Genomic DNA, 18,348 nt, shown 5'->3' with positions numbered 1-18,348 from the left:
TTTGTTTAAAACGGAAAGAAGAGCATGGATCCAAGCAATGCCAAGCCCCCGAAGCACTAAGGGCAGAGGCCATGGATGAGCGGAGGTGAGCAGCTTGCAATCCCACACTGTGTGGTTGGCAGAGCGGGTGTCAGCGTGCCCAGTGCTCTGCCCTGAACAGGACTGGAAAGCTACCAAGAGAGGCCTGGCACAGCAGAAAGTGTAAATTCAGCCTGATTCCTTCTCAGGCTCTGCGCTGAGACTCCAGAGGGTTTCGGTAAACATCCTTGGTAATATTTGGACACCGCAGCAATGTCAAGAAGTATTGCATTCATAAATCAGACCTTACATCAGCTCTGCTGGCAGAAAGAACATCTGACCACTTCTCGAGCCTCAGACGGCATCATCGTTTCTCAGGATTTATGGTAGACGCTGAGTTAAGCCGCATCTTTGGTCTTATGTTAAATCACCTTCTTGCCAAGGCTAAAAATTGCTCCGCGGTGTAATCACAAACTGAGGCAAAAGAGGGAAAGAAGAAATTTCATTCCCATATAATAATAATACGTTACGTTTCCATAGCACCTCTCTGCCTCTCAGATCCAAAAGGACATTACCAGCGTAACTCCCTGAAACCCTCTGCACGCACAGGGATTATGTCATCCACCACCGAAACACCACTGCTACTTCACGGTGCAATCCAACACTAAAGCAGAGCTTAAGTTGGACAGAAGAACCACCAGTGCCATAGGAAAGCAATGCCACAGAGCAAGCCCAGAACCCTCCCTCAGCCTGCTGATGTGAACCTGACCCACTGCCAGGTGCCAGTGATGCTTTCTGCTGGTGAGATCAAGCCCAGATCCTTCTGTGACAGCAGCAAATGCCAGAGCATCAGGACTGTGCCATCTCCATTCAGGTCAACAGACGGACAAACAGACACGTTGCGTGCATCTGGGGGAACAGAATGGCATGAAATGCTGCTTTCCAGCAGGACAGGAAATCACAGTCCAGGCACCTATGGTCAGAAAAGGCCCTGGGATCTGTACGAAAAGACAAAAACTGTCCTTTGTTCAGCCAAGTCATGCTGCCCAATTGCACCAGCAACAACCCACACTGATTGCACCCCTCTCTCTCCACAGAACAGCACCTTAGACTTGCTGGAAGCTGTGCTGTTTATTAGTTCGTGAGTTCAGGAAGACAAAGACCCTGAGGGTTTTCCAAGATTAATACAATGCCTGTCCCTTTTATCCCTTGGAAGGCCATCAGAGAGCTACTGTCTCCCTCAACATAAAACAAAATTAGAAGCATGTAGGGACCATAAGTATCACAGGGACTGAAGAGGGATTTCACACAGGCAGAAGGACTGAGAAACGTGTGACGCAGAACTTCCCAGCCCAGCACACACATCTGATCTCGAGGCAGTCTGAGCTGCAGACTGCCTTTGCTCCATTACTCCTTTCCAACATTTTCCACACCCTCCTGCCAAGAAAACTCAGAGCTGCCTGCCATGTCTGGCAAGTTCTTCCTACTGCACAGTCCCCACAGCTAGTGCAGGCAGGCACACAGCAGGACATCTGCAAAGCTCCGTCCTCACTCTGCACCAAGGGACTGCAACTCCTGCAATACTTCTAATAGGAGACAGTTGGGGAGCCTGCAAAGCGTGCTATGAGTTTTGGGTCCTCCACAGGCAGACCAGCTCCCCAGATCCAATGGAGTCTGGAAGCCTTTTGCTCTAAGCCATTTGTGAGTGCTTAGAGCTTGGTTGAAAATGCAAGAAGGGGTTGATACCCGTGACTGGCGTTCTCAACACACAAATACAGATCTCCTGACTTCAGATGCCTGAACTCTTCCCAAGGAAAAGGGATTGGGGAACAGAATTTGCTGATCTTTACCAGCGTGACCCGACCCGTTTCTTGGAGTCAGTCCAATACACTGATCAGTCTGATGCCCAGGACAGTGGCACAGCCATTCCTCAGTCCCATGGATTAAACTCTTTACAATCCAGTTAACTTCAGGGTTTTGTTTTTGTTTCTGTTTTTGTTTCTGTTTTTGTTTCTGTTTTTGTTTTTTTCCAAAGAAACCCTCTCTCAGTGGCAGTATCAGAAGAGGAAACACCTTCAACTCCAAACACCAAAAGAGGACACCTCCCACAGCTGCCACACTCTCGGTTTATGGGTCTTCTGTCAAAGCATTTAGCACGAATTTCATATATTTTGATTACATTCCGAATCATCAATTATTACACCACTTTTAGGATGCCACCTGGATCTCAGCTCCTACACTCAACACAATTTCAGCAAATGAAAATCTGCATCTGAGGTGTCTTGTATTTTTTTTCTTTCATTTCCTGCTGTATGAAATATGAGGAGCAATAAAGTCAAATCCTTGGAAACAAATGACAATTCTTTATTGGGGTAAAAAAAAACAACAACAACAAAATCCCAATGCCTTCTAGCCTTCTTGTGCCACAGCTGCTATGAGTATGGCTGCTCATAGAGGTAGAACAGGCTCCAAGTCCGAACTTCCTTGCTTTTATGGGTTTAAATTGGATCCCACTAGGTGTTTAAGGCCATTGTTGATCTGCTAACGTGTTCTGTAGCCTGACTAACACCGACTGGGTTATTTTTCCCTCTTATTTAGCTTGGTTTGGCTCCATCTGCCTGTCACGGCAGACAGCAGAGCAGAACAGAGCAGCACAATCCCAGGTGAGTGATAAACAGTGCTCTGGATGTGGGCACAACAGGGATAAGAGCTCACCAGCTATTCTGTTACTGAAAGGCCATAGGGACAAGTGGTGCCATCCCTTGATTCAGTGAGGCCAGCTGCAACTGATACAGCAGGGAGAAACAATAGCAAAAGAGACAAAACAATAGCAAATAGAGACCACAGAAGTTGAAGGAGGAAGGTGGCTGCGCACTAAGCTGCCTTCATTGCTCATAAAACAGCTGCAGTACCTTGGCTATATTAGCCAGGCCCTTCTGCATTCGTACCAGTGCTATTAAAAGCAATATTTAGCAACACTTTGCCCAGTACTTTTAGGAGATCAGGGGTTTTCTTGCCCACTTCCATCCTCCCTCCCAACCCCCCCCCCAAAAAAAGAAAAGTCACCATCAGACTCTTGGTCAGTGGCACACACTTAACTGGCCAGTCTGGCAGCAGGGACAGGCAGGCCCAGGAGACAGGTTGTGTTTTATCAAACACCCTATGGAACCAAGATTTTCCCCTACCAGGAAGTGTCTTTCGCAACTGGCTGTCTCTAAACCCTGGATTTTGGTGCTTTCTGAATTCTCCCTCCATGACCTCTTCCCTCCCCTGCCAGACTGCGGCTTCATTGCAATGCAGGCAAACTGGGTTGGGAACACCATTAATAGCATGGAAAGAAATGGGAGAGACTTCCCAAGAAACACAACCACAGCAACAGTTCCAGGAGCCCCTCCCTGCACAACAGCAGCTCCCAGAGGATCCTGGAAGCAGTTGGCATGCTCATCCTACCTGGAATCTGAGCAGAGAGCTCCAGCACTGCAGCCTCCATGGCCAGCGAGCCGTCAGCCCAGAAAGCCACTCCATGGGCAGCTTCTTGGACAAGGCAGGAGTGGAGAGAATTCAGATAGAAAGGGAAGCAGAAGCAAGAAATCTCATCCCGCAAAGATTTTATATAAGGCTTTTCAGACATTCGACAGGCAAAAACAGCTTCTTCAGAGGCTAGAAAATGAAAGCTTTGGATACTTGAGAAAAGCAGAGCTCCCAGAGCAGCAACATCTACAGAATCCACTGCTGCACTCTGACATTGTGCCTGTATGAAAATGTTAGCTATGAGAAGTCTCAAAAAAAAATAAAAAAGCCACACAATCCAGCAAATTAAATCCACCCTTTTCTTGCAATCACATACATGTCTGCCCCAAAACTACAGCTTCTGGCTCAGATGTAGGGAAAATAACCATAGCAAAAGTTCCCCATCTAATGGCACCTATACTTAGTTCTTTCTTAGTTCATCCACTGCACTTCAAAATGCTTCCTCTGCTCTCCTGCTAACTACACTAGCTAATAAGATGCCACACATGGAGTCTGGGTAGCTTACAGTGAGCAATTACTCTTTGCAATTTCAAGTAGGAAACAAGCAGATACAAAAGTAATCAGTCCATGTCTAGTATGTGCACACCCCGAGGGGCTGACAGAACTCACTGGTCTTGGCAGTCAAAGGTTCACAAGCTCTACCAGCACAGAAATCTAAAACTATTCTCCTACCTATGTGTTTGTAGAACAAGATTACAGTATGCAGTTGAATATTTCTTCCTTTTGAATACTTTGTGCCACTTCAGTTTGGTACGATGCATGAAATACAGCCTGAATCATCGAGCCCCCTACACATTTTACAGACACTCAGTACTTCTGAAGAAGACAGCAGGTCTGTCACTGCTGGGCATGTCACATCACCAACTCCACAACCAGTCTGTGCACAAAGAAGCAAAAGCCAGAAGCTCAGGAACAGGATTTCTCAAGGTCTGAGTGGTGTCTGGGAGGTGAATTGGAGCTGGAAGGAAGGAAGGCAGACTCAGATTCCTGGATGGAGGGCTAGCTCCATCTGGCACAGAAATCAGCTCAGCCTTGGGTTACCTACAGATTAAATATTTACCTCTAAACAGCAGAAATGTCATATAATCTATCTGACCACATGGTTAATCCCCTAAAAATGACTCTGATTTTGGCTGCGTGTTTAGCAGTCCCTTACCAACCTCACCTGACTCCTTACCAACTCCTGTATCTGCTCCATGGTACAAGGCTCCGAACGATCATTCCACAACCCACTTCTACCCAAAAAAGGGGCTTAGAGGATGTACTGAGCTTAGTCATATGAGGAGGAGTGGGCTCCCTAAGCCTATCTCCTGGAATCATGACATTAAATGATAATCTTCATTTTTTTTCTTTCATTTTTCTTGATTCCTTTTTTTTCTTTTTTTTTTTTTTTTTTACATCTTCCAAATGTCTCCTACACGGGACTTTAGGCTCAAGGCAACATTTGGCTTTCTTTTGGGTTATTTTTAATCTTGAGATTTATGAGAGGTTGGCTGACTCATGTTTTGGCTGGCGGAGCCAGACTCTTGTGAGTAACTGCATCCTAGCTAGTTTATTAAGATAAGTTTTCCCACTTCTGTTTGAGATGTTGGTGATGGCACTGACTGATGCAAAAAAAAAAAAATATAAAAAACCCAAAAAACACAACCCAGCTATTTGCCTTGGGTCTCACACAGGTGAAAGGACAGACATTTCTTTCTTCAATCTTCATCTCTGGCATGCGCATCCAAAGAGAAAGGTGCAGATATATCAAACTGACCAGCACTGTTCAGCTCTATCAGTTCGTTTAAGCGTCTCCTCCCACAGGAGAGCTCCACCTCAGCAGAGAGCAAGAAATCCTACACACACCAGGGCTACTGTGACTTGTTAAGTATGGTTTTGTTTCACATACCCCCATTTCCTTTCCAGCAACGCACCAAAAAATTACTGAGGAAAGAGTTTGTAGCTAAGGAATTCTGTGAATGATTAACTCCATCCTGCCGATTAACCATTGCTCTCCATTCTCTCATGCTTTGCAGAATCCCCACTTCCGGGTAGCAAAGCCATGCCAAAATCTGATATCCCATTGGTTTTGCTTGCAGAATGGTCAGGTGATACGGACGGTTCTGGCTTTGAGCTAAAACACATTAAGTGCAGTAATGATTAATCCTGAACCCCAGCGCAAACTCATGATGAAACACTGTTCCTCCTGTCACACCAAATTTCCCTAAATGAATCCTGCTTCGTGGAGGTCACAATGGAAGAACGCTCTCTGCTGCAGAGGTAGGCCCACCATGCACACCAGGGACAGCGTCTGGAGCAAGGACAGCTCTTTTCAAGGTAGCAAAACAATACAATGACTAGGTGTTGCTCCCTTCACAGCAAAATGAATCACAGCTAAGCCATGATGTGCTACATTTGGAACTAGGACAAAACAGTGAACACAGCTCTCCTGCTTTGAAGATGCTCCGGAGTAGAGAAAGCTAGATGTAAACCTGGATGAAGATACATATCTCAGCAAGCATACCCCTTCATTGTACAGTTCTATCCAAAATACAGCAAACTCCCCTTACCCAACACAATAAACCATAGCTTTGTAAATAAATTACAGACTCCAGTCCTGCAGTTCATACTATGTTGTACTGCACACACAGCAGTACGCACTACTGCTTTTTGTTGACCAGCACAGTTTGGGAGTCTCTTTTGGACAGGAACCACTGCTTTGGTCGGCCCAGTCCAGCAGCTGTTTCCCAGCTGAAGCATGCGCACCCCCAGCAAGTCGTCCCACACTGTGAGATCTTCATGTCAGATTGGCCCCACATGCACGTGCAAGCTCACGTGCTTATCACGCTCAGCTGCACCTCAGAAGAGGGGGAGGGCTCAGGCCTGGCTCTGACACATGCTGCCTGTGAGACCCCAGGCAGGTCTCACACTATGTGCAGACAGCTTTCAGTCTCAGCCAGCCGTAAAACAAGACGACTTCCCTTTCCTCTTGCCTTATCTATTTCTGTTGCAAGGATCTTTGCATATGCCCAGCACTACGAGGTCCTGCCTGGGACTACATGTACAAATAACAATTTTCAGAGCTTTGGGTCTTTTCTGCAAGCCCACACATACCGTGCACAGTACAAAGATACAGATGAATTTCTGCATTTCAAATTGAGCTTTACATACAAAAGAATGCCAGCACTGCTGATATGTCAGGAATTTACTCCACCAGCTTCTTCCTCATCATAGAATCACAGAATGGCTTGGGTTGGAAAGGACTTCGAGTATCACCAAATTCCTACCCCCTCTGCTGCAGGCAGGGCCACCAACCTCCACATTTAATAGCAGACCAGGCCACCTACCCCATCCAACCTGGCCTTGAACACCTCCAGGGATGGAGCATCCACAACCTCTCTGGGCAGCCTGTTCCAGCACCTCACATAGACTGGTGTAGGTGTAGGTAAGAGGCAAGAAAGCCTCACTGTACTGTTGTCATAGCCTACAGTGCAAGAAAATGGCACCCAACAGAGGCAAAATGGTGCCCAACTGCAGCAGGTTGCTCTGGGAGCAGCCTTGGAGGCTCAGCCCAGGCCCTTCTCTCCACATAGAGCAGTGAGGCCCACAGACATGGCTGTAGGTCTGCTGGGTGGGCGCAGGATGCCCTGTGCCAGCAACATGGCCCTGGCCTTGCACAACCATCTCCGCATCTGCAACCTGGGGCTGCATGGCTTGGCTGCTCAGGATGCTGCTGGTGAGGAAAACTATCCCAGTCTTTTCCGTGAGGAGCCTGCAGAGCACATATGTGTTCTCAGGAGCTGGCACCCTGGACTCAGGTCACATTTGGGGCTGGGATGTCTCTGTTTGAAAACCGATGGCACTGGATTGAATCTAAAATAAAATTGAGCAGAAAACCAGACTTTTCTTTGTTCAGCTGCATTCAAAAGAAAAAAGATGGTTACAGCAGCACGATGAGATCCAGCTGGCTGCTATACCTGCCACAGGATGTGGAGGCAAAGCAAAAGGCTGCATTCTGGGGGTGATGGCAAGGTGAAGCAAAAACAGGGACAGGAGGGCAGGACAGAGGTTACAAATAAACCAGCTAAACAAGCAAGCAGGGGCGTTTTGCTGCCCTGCCTTGTGCCTTGCTCAGACTGCAGATTCAGCATCCCGAGCGTTGGTACAGGACAATGTTCTGCTGCCTTCTCACAAGGATGGCAGAGCACCAAACAAGTACAAATTAGAACCCCAGGGCATTTATCCAGCAGCCAAGCACTTAAGCCCTCCACAAGCACTTAATTCACATAAATAACCACTACAGTTCTCCAGCAAGGCCAGGAACCATCAACCTCATTGCTCTGACAGGCGAGACGGAGCGCAGCAATCAGTGACAACCCAGCCCACACAACCAGGGTCCGAGCTGAAAATAAAAGAAACATGTCCCATGTCCCCATGTTGCTGCTGTAGGACAGCACATCCTCCAGCAGCCCAGCTCTCTTCCCAAATTAATGTATGCGCATCAATTCCCTGATTGTGGAGGGGAGGACAAAGATGGCAACAAGGCCTGGCCTTGTGTGTGCTGTACACAGCTTTCATGGCTCCTGCAGAACTTGGCAATCCCAGAAACTGCATGGCAAGCCAATGCACAACACTCCACTTCCACTTCCCTACTCCATGGGAGTAGACAGGACGTGAGGTCAACAAGCACAGAGACAAAAGGCCTCCATGTTGCTGATAGGACCAACCACCAGCAAGAGGAGAGGAGCTGAGGCAGGTCTGCATGCCTTCAAGCGATCCAAGACACCCCAGTGACTTGTAAATGTCCTTCCCAACCAGCCTGAGAGTTTATCTGCACTGGAGGAAACTTTGTGTCCTGTGGGAGATTCATTTCCAAATGCAGTTTCCTCTCTCAGTTCTCTACAGAGTAATGGGATCAAGCTACAGATTTGGAGGCATCACAGTCAGTCCAAACGAAGGCAGAAAGTTGCAGAGGGCTTTGCTGGCTTGCTGTAGAGATCTGATGGCCAGCTGTAATTAACACTTTAAATGATTCAAATTCTAAATTATGCCAGAGGGTAATCCTCCGTTCTGACTGAGTGCATAATACGGGTCATGGCACTCTAGTACTGAGCTGAGGCAATGCAACTTACATCAGTGGACATATTAGATGCAATATGTGCATGTAATCAGAAACTAAACTGTCCATGGATAGTGACATTATTATCCTTACAGTTTACTCTCCTGAAAGCACTGTTAAGGCAACAAATGCTCAAGCAATGACTTATTGCTGGATGCAATGAGAGCAGGGATAGCTGTAAGGGCCAGCAGCCTCATTGTTCAGGCTTTGACTGTAGCGCTACTGAAGTTGTTTTGTCTTATATGAAATACAAAATCAAGTATGAATGATGCTGTTGGGACCCCCTGTAAAAATGAGGTGTGTCTTCCATCCAAATTAAACCTCAGGAACTGTATTCTGTCAGTCCAGCAGAGCCACAAGGACCACCCAAGTTTTGTTTCACCAGTCTTGTTCTGCAACCTGCAACAGTTTTACCGAACAAAGTGGCAGAGGTTTGTAGTTGCTTTTTTTCCCTCTTTCTTAAGGAAAGCCATTACTTTGGTGTTACATTGTGTCCCCAATCTACCACTTACGTTAGCTACAGTGAATTCTCCTGAGTACCCAACACAAAGACTAACACAGCCCAACACTCGGCCTCTCCTAGCTTTCATGTTACTACCCCAGTTTTGTCTTCACTAAATATTGAAGACTTCCGATACAAACTTTGCACTGATCCATGCAATCAGAGACTGCAGATCTTGACAGAGTTCAGCCCATAAAGCCAATCACTTGTTTTCCCTCTGTTGGAATAAAATAACGTTCCCACACTCTGATAGAAACCTTTGATCTGCACAGATTTAATTCATTACTTATGAATCTCTGGCCAACGTCACTCTGTTCATTTTAGTGGCTACTTTTAGTTGCTTCCTGGATCTAGGAGGACAGGAAACCCTTATTAAAACACAAACAAACAAAAAAGCAAAAAGAACACGTGAAGTAGATGAGGAGGAGTCCTGGCTATGGATCCATCAACTTGTTGCTTATGTAACATCTCTCTCCTAGAATACCACCAAGGTAGCAAAAATGAGCCATCCTCTAAAAGGTCTGATTGGGAGCCAAGATATTTTCCAATGGAAGCTCTTCTCCCAGGGAATCATCCTGCATCATATTTCTATGACAGCTTCATTTTGTTTCAGAAAATAGCAGATGATTTCTTTTTAATTGTGCTATGCTTAGGTGCAAGGACAGTTTCACAACACGAATTGCGGATGGTTCTGCCTGCTTACAAACACCTCCACACTCTTTGCATGTGAAAGCCATTAAGCAATAGCTCAGAAGCAACTCATGAGGCAAAACCCATCAACATTCCCATTCTGACGGTGCACCGGTGTCCGCTGCCAGCCAGACACGGGGTGCTGGTCTAGGCTGTGTGCAGGTGCTGCTGAAGGATCGTGTGCTTCCCATCAACGCTAGCAGCAATCCCGACCAGCATGTGGACACTGGGGAGCTGAAGAGCCCCGAGGGCCTCTGCCAGGGCCTGCATGCCAGAGCTGATGTCCTCCTGCTGGAAATGCGGCATGGGGGAGCATGAGCCGCGGGGATGGGAATTGAAACATCTGTTTAATCCAAGCCACGCTTGGAAAGGCTAAGCTGCATTCAACTCTTAAAAGGCACCCAGCCCAGCTGCGAGGCAAGCTGATGAACAGAGGAGTACAAAAATAGCCGCTTGTGGAGTGCTCTTTCAAGCAACACGAGGTTGCCCTACAAAAATAAATACACAAAGAAGAACAATCGCTTTTTTTTTATTATTTTTTCAGAGGGACTCATGAGCTCCCATCACTGCAGTGTGACCCCAGGATCCCCCCGACTGCCTGTGCTGCACTCACAACACATTCCTGCAGCCCGACAGCTGGCCACTGCGGATCCACAGGGTCACACGTGGCTCCCACATGAGGTCCCCGAAGGGCCCGGACTCAGAGGGGCTCTCACCAACCTGACCTCCACCAAAACCCGCATGCTTTGGGCCACGCTCTCTCCACCCCCTTCCCAAGGCGTGGCTTTGAGAGAGAAACTAAAAATGTTGGCCAACACAACGCTTCGGCTCTCGCTTTCCCAGGCTTAGCTGTTCCCCAGTCCCTCCCTCAGGAGGACTCAATCCACACCCCAGATTCTCTTTTTAGAGAGCCACTCCCACCTCTGCCTCAGTCGGCTGGAACAGAACCTCTTTAACCCATTCCCGGCACTGTTCAAGCACTGACCAAGCAGCAAAACTGTTCACAGAGTCCCATCCAACCCACAATGAAAAGGAAGGAGAGGCTCCTCTGCCCGCCTCAAACAGGGCTGCAGAGAAAACTCAGTTCGCTTCTGGGATCTGCCAATTCCACCTCCCTGCTCGAGGAGCACTGAGCAGCAGCCAGGGCCGATGCTGCCAGCAGATGTTGCAATGGAAGCAGGGAGGCAACGGTGGAGAATCTGTGAGCGCCGTCGGTGACGCCCACCGCAGGAAGCGGGCATGGGCTCCGGCATGGGCTGCAAACTCCACCCTGCAAATCCGAGTTTCAAACCAGTGATTAGAGCTGCTGACTTCATCTCAGACCTGAGCCAAGGGTGGGCTTTGATACAAGGAGCTCTCTGCACGGGGCTACAGAATACAGAGCCCAGGGTGGAGGTAATGCAGGGCACAGCAGTACCTATGCACCCTGACTGAAAGCAGGAGGCTCATTGCTACAGCTGAGCATCATTCCTTCAGGCACTGCTACCAAGCCAGCGTATCACACCAGCTTCTCATTAAATTAAAAGAGACGCTGCACTGAAGGCAGCACACCACATCTGAAGCCTCCTCTCTGATCTCAACTCACTGAAGTTTTTACCAGGCTTGATGCTGGGGAGCCAAAGAGACGGGCTCGTTCCTAACCTGAGGGGAACTGTTTTCACTGTCAGATGGCAGGAAGCAGCTGACTGAAGACATACTGCTTTGCTTTGTTTTGATTCTCTCCACTTAAATGCAGTGGCAGCACATCATCAAAACTGCAGCAATCTTTTGGGAGAAGAGAGCCGGAAAGCAAGGACAGAATCTGTCTGCTGGTCACAGCTCCTATAATTCACCACAAGTGCTATGGATTCTCAGCTTGCATGTTGCTGAGGCTCTTCCTGATGATAATTATCCTTAAAAAAATGGGAACGGTTATAATCATGTGTTGCTTTTGTTTGCTTTTGTTTTGGGGTTTTTTTGTTTTGTTTTGTTTTGCTTTTTCTTTCTGTGCTGTTTGTAAAGCAAAAACTAATGCTATGTTTCAATTTGATATTTTTAGTTTTGGCAAAGATGTCAGCACAGATTCACTGTCTAAAAAAACATCAGCTTTTTGATGTGAAAAACAAATTCATTCTTTAACGCATGTTACAAAGTAAGGCCCAGAAGGCCCAAAGTGCTGGGACAGGCAGCGGCATAGAGGACAGCACGGAGGTGAGTCCAGCCCCAGTGCAGCTTCCAGCCCTGGTGATATTCAGGAGAGATTTAGACTGGATATAAGGAAGAATTTCTTTATGCTAAGGGCAGTGAGAAATGGCACAGGGTGCCCAGAGAGGTGGAGGTGCCCCATCCCTGCACACAACCATGGTCAGGTTGAACAGGGCTCTGAGCACTGATGGAGCTGTGTGTGAACCTGCTCAGTGCAGGGAGTGGGACCAGACAGCATTCAGAGCTCCATTCCAACACAAACCACCCTGTGATGCTCGAATCCCCAGCCACTCCTGGCCACTGCACGCACGCTTTGCTCTCAGCCCTCAGTCGCTGCAGCCCTGAGAAACATCTGGGGAAACACAGGACAGATAAAAGCAAGGCACAAAATGAGGCCAAACTGCAGTGATCAATCAAAAGACAACAAAGCCTGAAGAAATGAAAAAAGGATGACGCAGAGACGTAGTGTGAAAACCACAGTGGAAACTGCAGCATAGCGAGAGATAAAACAAGGAATTCCACTAACTAGCAAAAAAGAGAAGGGGCTTTAGCAAACCAGATGAGAGTTCCAACCCTGCCTTCTGATGCAGTGATTTGCTTTTTAAATGCACAGTATGTGAGAGCACAATGAGAGTAGCTGGGAGAAACCTGAGAGAGACTTGGTAAAAAAATATACCGGATTTCAGAGGAACCTCAAACTATGAGGTGGGCACTGACACAACATTCCCCTCTTGTAGTATCACAAGTCATCACACTCCCATAACCTCCCCAAAGTGATTAAGAGCTCCCAGATTCTCCATCCAACCCAGACCTCATGCTGCTGAGATGCCATTACAGAGGTACTCTGCTAACACCAGACACCATTATGCTCAGACAGAATGACACAGAATTGCCTCCTTGTTTGGAGCTTTAACTGCACTTGCAATCACTTCAGTGATCAGTCCCTTCCCCGGGCTGAATGAACCTTGTTTGCAAAATATTTTTCTAGCACCTCATTTGGGCCTTTTTCCCCCTTCCAAAATTGCTTACAAAAGAGAAGCACAGCCTTGTTTTCTCTGTGAACATGGCTTCTTATGTGAATGGCACTCCAGATTAAGTTTTTTTTTAATTAATCTGTTTTCCCTTTGTGGGCTGGACACCACGGTACAGACACTCCACTGCTTGTGGTTATCCCTGTGCTGGATTGCAGATTTAATTGGATTATTTTTCTCCAATAGCTTTTGAAGACACCTTGAGCCTTGAAAAAGCTTTCACTGCCTCCTGTAATACTACCAGCACCTACAGTCACTGCCAGCTCCTCTGATTTCAAGTAGTACAGCCCATAAGTTGTAAAATCTGTTTATCCTTAGGTTTGGGCAGTGCAATCCCGGGGCTTACCATCAAGTCTACAAAAACACCCCGCTGGGTTTTGGATGAAAGTCACAATCCCAGATCTGCAAAGCTTCAGCAGCCCCTCTGATGCTGCTCTGCATTAATGAGAGAAAAATAAAGGACTTTCACTTCTACAGCCTTACAAATGGAGATCCTTATCTCCACTCCAAAACTTCCACGATGCTAACGATGTGTCAGAAGCAGTCAATATTTGCAAGGGAAAGTCAGAAAATTGTTACAAGATACATTCCTGGCTGAGGAACAAAAGGAGCATCCCACAAAATAGCAAAGTCCCACCGTGAAGCAAAACCCAGAGCCTGAAAATGAAGCATTTGAGAAGAGCAAAGCATTCCTCAGCTGGAGAAGCTCAGAAGTGCAAAGCTTTGTCCAAAGAAGTGCAAAGAGAATTTAGCTGCAGCAGTAGGATGGGGTTGGTGCCCTCCAGGGCTGCCTGAAGACACTGCCTGCTCAGCACGTGGCTGAGAGCAGTGCTGTGTATTGCCCTGCATGTGGAGGTGCTCCTGAGCTTACAGAAATGGTTCTGCCCAAGTTGGCATTTTCTTACTGAAAGTTGTTCTGCCTGTGATGTGCATAAGAGAAGAAATCATTTCCTTGTCCATCAGAGCCATGGGATCACAGTGGTCAGCATGACGGCCAGCACACAGCTACTGCACAACTGGGAGCTTTGGGAATTCTGAACTCTGCTTCTCAAAGGCTGTTTTCATTTCAGACTAATTAAAAACTCACATGCTGCTGAGATATATATTTATATTCTCCTCTAATGAGAGAGCCAGCAGTAAATTGCTAAAAGCACAATTTATGTGCTGGTGTTCAGTAAAAGGAACTTGAAGTACATGATAAAGCTGATCACAGAACTGCATCATAAGCCGGAATGCCCCTCACCCAACCCAACCCAAACTCATCCATTCTGCTAATAATGCAAGCACAGCTGTCCTTACTCTCATGCCAGAGGTAGAACAGGCAGGAAACTTCTCCCTGAGGGAAATCTACAGGAGCACAACCTCACCACCCCCAGAATATCACCAGCATGCATTCATTACTTGAGGTGCACGATCAGCCATGCAGCCCTACAGGCTGCCAGCCACTCCTCAGAGGCAAAGAAAAGCCGCATCGTACCCCCCAACTCCAGCCTGCAGCTTCAGCCCATTCCCCCTTCCCACGCTTTGTTTTGGGGACTGGTGAGAGCTGAATGGCTAACTTCAATTTGTTACTGTGTCACAGGACCTAACCCAAAACGTCCTGGCAGCTTTTACAACTCAGCTCCTCCGAACAACAATAAGAGCAGCAGTCTCAAACAAAACACGGTCTCAAAATTAATAATCCTAAAAACAGACATAACCCCAAACCCCTAACAAGCCAAATGAGCAACTTCATCACAGCCTTCAGAAAAGAGCAGCAAAGCACTGGCACATCCCACTCCTATTATAGGGGGACTTCAGCTGCACAGCCGACAGCAGATAAGACAGCATCAGGGAGCCCCAGATGACACCAAACCTTCCCCGGCTGGGGACTTACTGCCAAACAAAAAATAAAATAACCATGGCTTTGTCTGGAAAACCCAAAGCATGTCATGCATGTCATGTAAAGAAACACTTGGAAATGCCTCATGTGCTGTGTTTACAGATGTGCGTGCTTTCCTGAAGTTACTTGGATCTGTAACCTAATGCTTACTGTGCAGCATGCAACTTTTCCTATACTTTTTATTTTATACTGACAGTACAAAGCAGACACTCAGAAAAGCAGGTCCTCATCCTACTGAAGCCCAGCAGAACTCTGCTCCTGTGAGATCCTTCCATCATGCCAGACTGTGTCATCCCTCCTGCACCAATCACTCACAGCTTTCATCTCCTCAAGAAAAGTTACTCCCTCTAGAAAACAAATTTAGGTTCAAAACAATCCTCCCTCCCCACTCTGCCATGACTCTGTTTTTCACATCCTACAGTAACTTTATGGCTCTGCATGCAGATCGCACTGATGCCCTGCATGGCACACACCTCTCTGAAGCTCCAAAGCAACAAAGTCAGTATTGTGACATGAGCATCACCCATCTCATCTGAGAGCTTTCATCACCAAACTTTGACGTGAACTTGCTAATTGAGTCTCTTAAATCTGCTGTTAACAGAGCGGCATTGAAACCACATTCAGCTGCTCACGTCACAACACAGCTATTTCCCTCTGTACCCACCCACAGAGCAGAACAACACCTCTGGGGCAGCAGCATCCCAGCTCTCTCGGATGCAGCCACAGTGCAAAAGGCACAATTAAACACTAACTAATTAGTGTCCCTGTGCCTTTCCAGATAGCAAACCTTTTCCTCCACGGGGAGCAGTGCCTGTGAGCTGGCGTGCGCTGTGTGCCCGTGGGTGGCTGTGATGGGACCCACGCAGCGTTACAGCATCACGCAGTTCGGGGTGAACCCCAGAACCGTTCTTCAGGCACAGAGCCCAATGCACCCCCACGACCACTGTCGGTGGAGACCCGCGTGTCCCACACCTCGGAGTTGTTTTCCCTTTTGCGTGGCTTGGGCCACTTCTGCACATCTCTAACGCTGCCACCTCCGCACGCCAAACTTTCTCAGCCGTCTCCATGTTTGTCTCCGCTGTCATGCAACGGGTCTCCAACAAAACGGCTCGTGGACTCACGCAAACGCCGCGAACAACTTCTGGAAAGCGCGCTCCGTGCCCGCCCCGTTCCCGGCCCCATTCCCGGCCCCGCGGTACTCACAGAGCCGTGGCGGCGGTCGGGACGCCCGGAGGCCGCTCCAGGCCCCTCGCGGAGCAGTTGGCGACGCAGACGGCTCCGGGCCGGCCCCCGGAGCAGGTACAGTCGGCGGCGCAGGGCTGGCAGGAGGGAGCCGGAGAGGTCCTGGCGGCCGCCAGCCCCCCGCACAGCAGGGAGCAGAGCAGGCACCAGCCCGAGAGGGGCAGCCGCGCCGCGGGGACGCCATGTTTGCGCTGTGTTCCAGTGTCTCCATTTCCAAAAGGCATCTCTTCCTACGGGCATGGCATGGCCCCGGCCCGCCTCTCCCCCGGCCCGGCCCGGGCCCGGCCGCGCCCCGCGCTCGGCTCCGCTCCGCGCTCCGCTCCGAGCCGCTCCGCTCCTCCCGCGCCGCGGGGCTCAGCGCATGGCGGGCTCCCCCCGGCGCTGCGGTGGCGCTGCTCCCGCGGCGGCGCCCGGCCCGGCCCTTGGGCTCCGCTCCCCGCGCTGACAGCCCCGGCCCCGCTCCGCTCCGTTCTGCGCTCCGCCCGGGCCGCGGCCCGCCGCCTCCCGCTCCGCCTCCCGCCCGGCGGAAACCCGGCTCCGCTCCAGCCCCTCCGCCCGCCCCCGCGGCAGCCCCCGCCCGGCCCCGGCACCGCTCCCGATCCGGGCTGCGGCGAAGCTGCGGGTGTGGGGAGCGCTCGGCACCGCTCGGTGAGGGGTGAACGGAAACAGCCGGGCTGGGGCTCACGGAGGAGGGCACCGCTCCGGGGCCGCTGCAGCTTTACAGTATCGGATCTTGTAAGAGCCGCGCGTTTGGCATCTGCAGCGCGGCAGCGGTTCAGACAGGTGAGGAAGGCACGTACTTCGCAGGGCTGCTTTGTAATGCTATGCGGAGGTCAGCGGATTCCACGTGCCGCTCGCCCCCTGCACACCGTGGCACCGGGACGGGGCGTGGCTCAGGCAGGGCCAGGGCCGCTGAGATTTGCACTGAAAGCTCCTCCGAGTGAGGGCTGGTCCCAGGTTATCGTAGCTAAAATAAGCCCATGTACAAAGGGAGCAGAATTCCGTCCTCACAGAGGGTCTCCCCAAAACCAAGCCCAGCCCCATCTGTAAACAGTGGAGAAGGTGTGCTAGCTGGAAATTTCACAGGAGCCCTAGTTGCTTAGTGCCCTTTGCACCTTGTGTGACATGCACAGAGCATCAGCCAAGGGGAGGAAGCCTGAATAAAACACAGAAAGAATTCTTGCTTTTGAGCTGCTTTCAGTGCCTCATCACTTTGGATACCAGAGCCATTGGCCCGTGCCCGGCAGGGATTTCTCACTGTAAACACAACAGATGTGTGCCGTAGGGTGGAAGAGTGGCAACAGCCAGCGCGCTGCTGGGGGCGATGGGAGGGGTCTGAGGGAAGCAGCGCGCCCAGGGCGAGTGGCTGGGGCAGGGAATGCGAATGGAGGGACAAACCCTGCACAGCCCGAACCAGGCACTATTCTGCTCTGCCTGAATTGCCCAGAAAAGACACACTCTCCTTGGGAGAGATTTGTCAGTCCAGACGTATCTTTCAGCATTGCGCCCATCTACTCTTTTCTTTATGCGACTGCATTAATTCTCGCAGACCTTTGCACCTTTAGAATATTTGCATGTAACGCTGGAGTTGAGTGTGACAACACAGGAAACCTCTTTGGCTCAGCCCTGGTATCCATCCCGCAGGAGATGCCTGTGTGCTCAGTATGAACCATGATCTGCTGATATTGCACCCTTCCAGCAGCCCAGTGCCAAGCAAAGGGCATTTGGTGCTTTTGAGAGCAGCTCAGGAGCCCAAGGCTGGTCTCCTTGCAAAGCCTCCTGCTGCTGGTGCTGCTCAGTGCTGGGGACATCAACCCCTGCGTTTCACAGTGAGTGTGCTGGGAGCTGCCGCAGCATTGTGTGAGTGGGGCCAGATCTTGAAGAAATCTGCCTGGGAGCTTCCAAGGAAGAAACCACAACATGAAGGAGTGGGACGTGCTGCAAGCATCTGAAGGTGCGAGCTGCAGGGAGGCAGAATGGTTTTTTTTGGGTGGTAACAGAAAGCGGATGGGAGCCTAAAAGCCTGAGGATATATGAGGGTGGGGGGAGGAGGGCTGTGGGGACAGGCCTGTGTCTCCTGCAGGATTTTTTTTTTACTTGTGTGACTTCAGATGCTTTGGGTTCCCTAAAGTGCAAGGACTGATCCGTGAGCCTTGCATCTGTCCTT

The 18,348-nt window shown here is 49.4% G+C and overlaps 1 protein-coding gene across 2 annotated transcripts in view; it reads right to left on the bottom strand.

Moving 5' to 3' along the window:
* PKD1 (polycystin 1, transient receptor potential channel interacting) overlaps window positions 1–16,466 on the bottom strand; it is an 85,069-nt gene extending 68,603 nt beyond the window's left edge. For both annotated transcript variants that reach the window (XM_052680543.1, XM_052680544.1), the window contains exon 1: window positions 16,143–16,466. In XM_052680543.1, the coding sequence (XP_052536503.1) occupies window positions 16,143–16,405 (263 nt within the window). In that variant the 5' untranslated portion in view covers window positions 16,406–16,466. The remainder of the gene's footprint in view (window positions 1–16,142) is intronic.
* Between the last annotated feature and the right edge of the window lie 1,882 nt (window positions 16,467–18,348).

This window comes from Tympanuchus pallidicinctus, unplaced genomic scaffold (genome assembly GCF_026119805.1).
Source record: "Tympanuchus pallidicinctus isolate F22 unplaced genomic scaffold, pur_lepc_1.0 scaffold18, whole genome shotgun sequence".
Lineage (NCBI taxonomy): Eukaryota > Metazoa > Chordata > Aves > Galliformes > Phasianidae > Tympanuchus > Tympanuchus pallidicinctus.
This window is presented reverse-complemented; position numbering and strand designations above follow the sequence as displayed.